Here is a 9,146-nt window from a genome sequence, read left to right as displayed (position 1 = left end):
ACTGTTGGTCACTTTTGTTGGGGGGAGGTATTTGTATCTTTACTAGTTTAATTCTAAAAAAAGAATTTAAAATTATCTGCATAAATGCAAAAACGTATGTATAAAGATATACATAAATAAACCATAAATTCAAGAATAAACAGAAGGTTAAACATTATGTAGCTCAATTCATGAAAAACTGACAAAGTATTGAAATTTTCATCAATAAATTTTTCAGTGTGAATCATGAGATTTTTTGAGAGAAGCAAAAAGATGAAAAATAGTGTTTTAAGTTTTGTCTGAAGAAGGTAAGACTAGAACTATAATCCTAGCTGAATAGAATGTGACCCATCACTATTCATGTCAGGCAAGTCCTTCTCCAGAAGGAAGCGACTTCCTTCTCTAGCACATTTTTCCTCAATTTTTGAAATAAACTACTCCAGCTTTTTCCTGTGTTTACTTGTCTTCCTATACAAAACATTCTTTCAATACTTTTATTTTTATTAACATATACTTATTTCCATCTTATAGCAGTTCTTTTTTAAGATAAGCTGAAATAAGAAAATGAAAAAAAATATTTTCTTCTACCTGATATCAAGAAAAATATTTCAGTTTCAAATTTGGTTAATATCAGGTTCTCTGACAACAATATTCAAACAATTAAGCCCAATTCTAATCGCGAAGATGATGAATAATTTTTAATACCTACCTAGCAAAGCTTGGAATAAGCTGCTCTTAAAGATACCCATCACCTTTTTAACAGCATTTTTCAACTGCTGCTCCTCTGGTTTCCTTAATTTTTTGCAGTATTCTTCCAGTAATGACAAAGCTCGGTCAGTATCTGAAAAACATGATTTTAAAATTCTATCTTATGGTCTCAGAAAAACAGTAATCTAACATTAAACTATTGTCTAATGGTATTCCTAATTTCATAACACAGAATAATAACTAATCAGGAATTCCATAAACTACTTTTAAAATTGATAATTACAATGAACTCAATTTTAAGAACCCACTTTTATTTCTATTGTCTTCCAAAAGAATTTGCAACTATGAAACAAGGCAAAAGTCCATATGGAATGCCGACCAGTTGATATTCACACAGTAGATAAGACTCTGTCAGGAAAATTTTGACCTCCTACAACATAATGTCCAGATTCCTTAATGTAACTTTTGAGACCACCATCCCATAAGCTGTTTACAAGCTATATTTTCAGTCTTTATTTCCCACTATATATTATTTCACCCCCTTCACACATTTACACACAGTGCCAAAGCCACAGTGGATTACTCACTTTCACTCTCCACTCTGCCCCCCACACACACATACGTACACACACACACTTTCTATACCTGTGTAGTTTTCTTTGCTCCTCCTGCTCTCTGTATTGGAATATCCTCCCCCATAGCCCTCTCTCCTCCTTGAATTAGTATGCTACATTAGAAAGAGTTTATTGTTAGCTGGGTCTGGGTCTGAAACCTATTTGCTAGCTGTGTGGCCGTCAATAAGTTACTTAACCTCTCTGAGCTTGTTTCCTTACAGGCAGCAGGATTAAATTACAAAATGCTTAGTACAATACCTAGCGCATAGAAAGTAATCAAGAAGTCAACTGAAAACTTATCTTCCCTTAATTTGGACCTAACTCAAATGTTCTCTGGAGAAGGAAGTGGCAACCCACTCCAGTATTCCTGCCTGGAGGACTCCACAGACAGGGGAGCCTGGTGGAATACATACAGTCCATGGAGTCACAAAGAGTCAGACACAACTGAACGACCAACACACACACACACACACACACACAAATGCTCTCTATTTCATAAAACCATCTCTGACAGTTAAAAGTAATCACTGTCACTCTTCTTCCAAACCACTTTGCCTACACAAATACTACAGGCATTCTTAATATGCACTGTTATACTATGGCTTCTTGAACTGCTCACACGACAAAGTATTAGTTGCCCAGACAACAAAATATCCCTGAAAAAGTCACCAAAGTGGCAGTGTCTTTGTGTGTAGTAGGTGACAATTATTTTTGGAAGTGAGAAGACTCAATTTAGTTGTTCCAAAATTAAGTTCTGTTTGAAAAATGTCAAGTCACATATTTTTAACCAGTAATACTTATGAATGTACACTGAGAATATAAAATACAACACTTCCTCAGACCTGAAATGCATTATGAGAAAGGGCAAGAGTCATCTTAACAAACGAACAACTGCTTTCATCATCGACTTGTATTTTATAAAATTATGTTTCGAAAGCTTCTGAAGAAAGTGGCAACAAAGTTCAGACCATAATCTTAAATATTAAATTGATAATTTTCCTCTTTATATGATTTATATAATTTTATATTTGTTCTGTTTGAGGAGTTCCTGTCTGAGGAATAGCATACAAACTTTTCATAGAGAAGACACACTATGAAGTTTCTTATTAATATCATTTTGGATGAAAGCTGATTGGAATTATTGTTCAGTCACTCAGTTGTGTCCAACTCTTTGTGATCCCATGGACTGCAGCACGCCAGGCTTGGTTTTCCACAATTTCATCCTTTGCTCAGATTCTGTCATCAGTAAGAGTTTTACCTTCAGTCAGTGTCACTTCCTTCAAAAGTCTCTTTAGGAATTCCTGGTACTTCTCCACCTGACCAGAGCTCTTCTTTTGTTATTGTGTATTTTTTAATCATATGAGGAATCTTCATCAAAACTTCCCTGCTTTGAGATTCATTCTTTTTCTCCCAGCTTTACTGAGGTCAGACTGACAAATAAAAATTGTATACAGTTAAGGTGTACAACAGAAAGTTTTGATATATGTATATATTGTGAAATGATTACCACAATCATTACCACAAAGACAACTGTCTTTGAATTTTAATAGCCTTTCCCCCTTCAAATCTACCACTTTCACAGACTAAATATCAATTATAACAATAATTCATATTTTCCTATTGAACGTTCCAATTCTCTACCCCTACAGCCATCCTCAGCTGATGATCATGTTGTCCATTTTGTGGAAAATCAGAAGAGAAATTACACAATCTCCTAATCTAATATCCACTAGGTCATCTGTAGCTGCTCCCCTATATTCTGTCTTCCCCGTTACTATGGATAAAATATTGGTAATGCCAACTCCTCTACTTAAGCACCTAAGCCTATTTTCTTTTGCCTACACTGCTTCATCATCAACTGTTTTCCTCTCCAATCCCTCCCTTTAGCATACAAATAAAACTGTAAGAGCAGTGATTTTTAAAAACCTTCCTTTACCCTTAATTCCTCTAACTAACTACTGTCCCCAGTTCTCTGTTCCCTTCCATAGCAAAACTCCTTGAAATGCTGTCTACACCTTCTTTGCTTTCATTGTTTCTTATTGTTGCTGTTGTTCAGTTGCTAAGTCGTGTCTGACTCTTTGCAACCCCATGGACTGCAGCACACCATGATAGCATTCCCATAATCACATCTACAGATATAAGTCACTAGGTAAAGGGACTTTAACTAATTCCTTCAACACATATTTATTGAATGACTACCCAGGGAAGACACTATCAAAAGCATCTAGATGGCCTCTAAACCAACAGAATTTATTATGTATCTCATTTCTGTACAACAAAATACTGACACATAAAACAAAAAGGCAGAATACAATAAAAATGGTCAAATATGGTCAAGTCTGTCTTAGACAACTTAGGTTTATGCATGCCAGCATCTAATGATGGAATTGCGGTTGCCTTTTCAAGGTTCTTTTTGACATCAATGATCACCATCTGGTGTTAATTCTATTTCTGATTAAATTCTTGTTTCTGATTAACAAAAGCTTGAATGTGAAGATAATAGAAAACTACATAATTATACAAAGATGGTAAATAAAGAAAACAAAAGATAACAAGGATCTTGTTGTATAATTCAAAGATCCCTAACCAGATGTTTAATAAAGTGGAAAGTTGAGAATTACCCAAGTAAGTTGGGACTAATACCTTGACTGCTATTCAAATTAAACCAGGTATAAGTGGAGATATTTTTTCACCTGAACTGCCAATACAATGATCTCAATTATCTTATTTTCTCTGTTAAAGGAAATCTGTATTCATATGACTCCAGAGTCTACTGAAAGGACAAAACTAAACTTGGAATACCTGAAGGCAGATACAGAAGGAAATAACAGGGAAATCATTTTTAAAAATAAAAATTTCAGATGAAATATACAATCCAAAGGATATAGTGAATGTTACATAATTGGAATCATAGGTAATCCCATGTCTGTTAATTAAGGTTCAACTCTTTTGTCTTTGGTTTAAGAACAGCATTGCCAAAAAGTTATAATTTGGGACAGGTGATTTAATTTGAAACAGTAATATTGCTAACATGAATTTTTAGATAGGAAAAAGATAACATAAAATTATTTGCCACAACTAAGAAGAATTATAGAACATGTGATGGTATTGTTCAGAAAACTAAGATCTAAGTATAATAAAGGAAATGGTAAACTAAACACACAAATCATTTCAAATCTTGAAATCCCTTTAAATACAATCTGACTGCAATGCAGGAGACCTGGGTTCGATTCCTGGGTTGGAAAGATTCCCTAGAGAAGGGAAAGGCTGCCCACTCCAGTATTCTGGCCTGGAGAATTCCACAGACTGTATAGTCCATAGGTTCGCAAAGAGCCAGACACAATTGAGCGTCTTTCACTTTCACAGTTTAGAAAGAACTTTCCCATGCATTATCTGATTCCCACCACTGAGAAGTTATATTGCCTCTTATACATGAAACTGGGGCTTCCCTGGTGGCTCAGATGGTAAAGAATCTGCCTGCCATGCAGGAGACCTAGGTTCGATCCCTGAGTCAGAAGATCCCCTGGAGAAGGGCATGGCAACCCACTCCAGTATTCTTGCCTGGAGAACTCCATGGACAGAGGAGCCTGGCGGGCTATAATCTCTGGAGTCGCAAAGATTCAGACATAACTGGAGGACTAATACACACGCAGGCAGAAAACTGAAGTTCGTAAGTGACTTGCCCAAGATGACAGAACTACTGAATAACAAACCTGGAGCATAATCCTAAAGCTTTCGATTCTGAGTGTTCTCTCCATAGTACCACCCTTAATCCTCCAGAAACAATTGAGCATATCTCTATGGGGAAAAAAAAAACAAAACTTGACCAATCAGACATAATTTTATCACTAAATTTTAGAATCTAGGGTTATAAGTTGAATCTCTATTTTTACATGTGCTTATTAATATAAAATAATAGTTATAACATAAATTTAAATGGTCCTACCTTTAAAATCTAATAGAGCTACTAAGTTCTTTCCTTCATTACTCAAATATTTATCTTATGATGCTCTAGACTTTGGTCGCTCAATACTAAAAAAGATAAATATTCTACCCTCTCAGGGATGTCTTCTGTCTGAAGGTAAAGATAATTAAGTAGAAAATTTAAACAAAGTAAAAGATTAAAATAGAGTGTGGTCATGCTATGATGAGGTACCAGGTGCCAAGAGAACAGAGAAGTAAACTGATACCATACAGATCACACTGGCCTTTTCCTGAAGAAGAATAAGAAGCCATGGAAAAATCTTTAATAAAGATGAGCACGACCATTTTTAAAGTTTTATAAAGATCATTTTAACTACAGTATGCTATCTATCAATTGAAACAAGAAAGAATGATGACAGTTTCCGCCCCCATGTCATCTGAAGTGAATATATGCAACACTGAACAGTTTTTGATCATTACTTATATACCATTATGACCAGCAAATTAGAAGAAAAAAAAAATTGTGGCCAAGCCATGCAGCATACAGGATTTTAGTTCCCTGACTAGGGACTGAACCTGTGTCCCATGCACTGAAAGCTTAGAGTCTTAACCACTGAACCACCAGGAAGTCCCTCAAATAAAAGTGTGTGTGTGTGTGTGTGTGTGTGTGTGTGTGTGTGTGTGTGTGTGTGTGTGTGTGTGTGTGTTCTTCTTTGGGGAACTATATGTGCTTAATTCTGTTAACATTATCATTTTTGTTATTTTGTAAATTAAGGATTTGTTGTTGTTTTTGGTAGCTAGGTTATGTCCAACTCTTTGCAACCCCATGGACTATAGCCCCAGGCTCCTCTGTCCATGGAATTTCCCAGGCAAGAATACTGGGAGTGGGTTGCCATTTCTTTCTCCAAGGCAGCTTCCCAATCCATGGATAGAATTTGAGTCTCCTGCGTTGGCAGGCAGATTCTTTACCACTGAGCCACCAGGGAAGAGCCCCATATAAAGAATACTCACATGAAAATGATAAAATGATGAAGACTCATGTGAAAACACTAAAATGACGAATGCCAACACAAAAGTTATCCTGATACTAGGTCTTTAAAAAGATGCTTTAATATTAAAATATAAAGCCCAAGGTGATAAAAACAAAGGTATCATTTTATAACTAATAAAATTAGCTGTTGAGTAATGCTAAGTATTCTGCATAGATCACTTTATTTAATCTTCCCAAGTACCCCAAGAAATACACATTCCTCAAATGAGGAAACAAACTGAGAAATGAAGTAACTTCATTTCTTCCAAGGTGACACAACCAGTAAGTGCTGGAACCACGACGTAAACCATGGTCCATCTGGCACCAAAGCCCATACTTTTAAGTATTATGCCATACTGAAATTCAACTTACTGGGAAAGGATCACAGTATTTCTTTTTCCTGTAATTGTCCTTTTTTCTGTAATTTTCTGTAATTATACTTTACTTCTCCCCCTTAAACTTTTTAAATATACTTCAACAAGCATCTGTTGATGAGACTGTCCCCTACTGCCACAAAAAGGTACTAAACTAAAATGGTGAATTTATGTTGCCACCTTTCAGGTAAGTCATTCTTTCAGCTTTTCTATAGAATTACTGAAGAGAAAATCAGAAAAGTATACGCTTAAAATAGTAACAAATAGAAAAGACAGCAAACTGCATCTTCAGCGGAATACTAAAAAATGCCTTGTTCCAGTTGTAACACACTAGGGGAAACAAAGATGGAAAAAAAAAATAGAAAAAACTTGGAGTTTAAATTGTGGGGAAAATGTATGGCCAGACTTAATGCAGATCAAAATACTGCAATCATTTCGTAAATATTGAATGGTTTAAATTAGTAACATTGAAAGAGAAGAAATAACTCATAAGAACATCATCCTAGTCTATCAAAAAGTAGAAAGCGTATCGTGGCACTTCTTTGCTGTAACCAGCTGTGTACCTGCCACATCTGGGCAGGCTTACTCCAGGAGCTGACCAGGAAGCTGGACTCAGACAACTGATGGAAAGAGATTCTGACTCTGAACACAGCTTTCCTCTTCCTTGTAACAAAAAGTAAAGGTATCCTGCTAAGCATTTGTCAGTCAGTTCAGTTGCTCAGCTGTGTCCAACTCTTTGCAATCCCATGAATCACAGCATGCCAGGCCTCCTGTCCATCACCAACTCCCGGAGTTTACCCAAACTCATGCCCATCGAGTCAGTGATGCCATCCAGCCATCTCATCCTCTGTTGTCCCCTTCTCCTCCTGCCCCCAATCCCTCCCAGCATCAGGGTCTTTTCAAGTAAGTCAGCTCTTTGCATCAGGTGGCCAAAGTATTGGAGTTTCAGCTTCAGCATCAGTCCTTCCAATGAACACCCAGGACTGATCTCCTTTAGGATGGACTGGGTGGATCTCCTTGCAGTCCAAGGGACTCTCAAGAGTCTTCTCCAACACCACAGTTCAAAAGCATCAATTCTTCGGCACTCAGCTTTCTTCACAGTCCAACTCTCACATCCATAATGACCACTGGAAAAATCATAGCCTTGACTAGACAGATCCTTGTTGGCAAAGTAATGTCTCTGCTTCTGAATATGCTATCTAGGTTGGTGATAACTTTCCTTCCAAGGAGTAAGCGTCTTTTAATTTCATGGCTGCAATCACCATCTGCAGTGATTTTGGAGCCCCCCCCCCCAAATTAAGTCTGTCACTGTTTCCCCATCTATTTCCCATGAAGTGATGGGACGAGATGCCATGATCTTAGTTTTCTGAATGTTGAGCTTTAAGTCAACTTCTTCACTTTCCTCTTTCACTTTCATCAAAAGGCTTTTTAGTTCCTCTTCACTTTCTACCATAAGGGTGGTATCATCTGCATACCTGAGGTTATTGATATTTCTCCCGGCAATATTGATTCCAGCTTGTGCTTCTTCAGCCCAGAGTATCTCATGATGTACTCTGCATGTACGTTAAATAAGCAGGGTGACAATATACAGCCTTGATGGACTCCTTTTCCTATTTGGAACCAGTCTGTTGTTCCATGTCCAGTTCTAACTGTTGCTTCCTGACCTGCATATAGGTTCCTCAAGAGGCAAGTCAGGCAGTCTGGTATTCTCAGCTCCTTCAGAATTTTCCACAGTTTATTGTGATCCACACAGTCAAAGGTTTTGGCATAGTCAATAAAGCAGAAATAGATGTTTTTCTGGAACTCTCTTGCTTTTTTGATGATCCAGCGGATGTTGGCAATTTGGTCTCTGGTTCCTCTGCCTTTTCTAAAACCAGCTTGAACATCTGGAAGTTCACGCTTCACATATTGCTGAAGCCTGGCTTGGAGAATTTTGAGCATTACTTGACTAGCGTGTGAAATGAGTGCAATTGTGCAGTGGTTTGAGCATTCTTTGGCATTGCCTTTCTTTGGGATTGGAATGAAAACTGACCTTTTCCAGTCCTGTGGCCACTGCTGAGTTTTCCAAATTTGCTGGCACTTTCACAGGATCATCTTTCAGGATTTGAAATAGCTCAACTGGAATTTCATCACTTCCACTAGCTTTGTTCATAGTGATGCTTTCTAAGGCCCACTTGACTTCACATTCCAGGATGTCTGGCTCTAGGTGAGTGATCACACCATCGTGATGATCTGGGTCGTGAAGATCTTTCTTGTACAGTTCTTCTGTGTATTCTTGCCATCTCTTCTTAATATCTTCTGCTTCTGTTAGGCCCATACCATTTCTGCCCTTTATCAAGCCCATCGTTGCATGAAATGTTCCCTTGGTATCTCTAATTTTCTTGAAGAAATCTCTAGTCTTTCCCATTCTGTTGTTTTCCTCTATTTCTTTGCATTGATCGCTGAGGAAGGCTTTCTTATCTCTTCTTGCTATTCTTTGGAACTCCGCATTCAGATACTTGTATCTTTCCTTTTCTC

General features: G+C 37.2%; 1 protein-coding gene across 1 annotated transcript in view; it reads right to left on the bottom strand.

The window, feature by feature from the left end:
- Positions 1-9,146, bottom strand: part of DLG2 (discs, large homolog 2 (Drosophila)) — a 2,340,373-nt gene that overhangs the window by 2,320,649 nt on the left and 10,578 nt on the right. The window contains exon 3 of the mRNA XM_010853191.1: positions 689-820. Coding sequence (XP_010851493.1) covers positions 689-820 — 132 coding nt within the window. The remainder of the gene's footprint in view (positions 1-688; positions 821-9,146) is intronic.

The sequence above is a fragment of the Bison bison genome, unplaced genomic scaffold, assembly GCF_000754665.1.
Source record: "Bison bison bison isolate TAMUID 2011002044 unplaced genomic scaffold, Bison_UMD1.0 scf7180017864324, whole genome shotgun sequence".
Classification (NCBI taxonomy): domain Eukaryota; kingdom Metazoa; phylum Chordata; class Mammalia; order Artiodactyla; family Bovidae; genus Bison; species Bison bison.
This window is presented reverse-complemented; position numbering and strand designations above follow the sequence as displayed.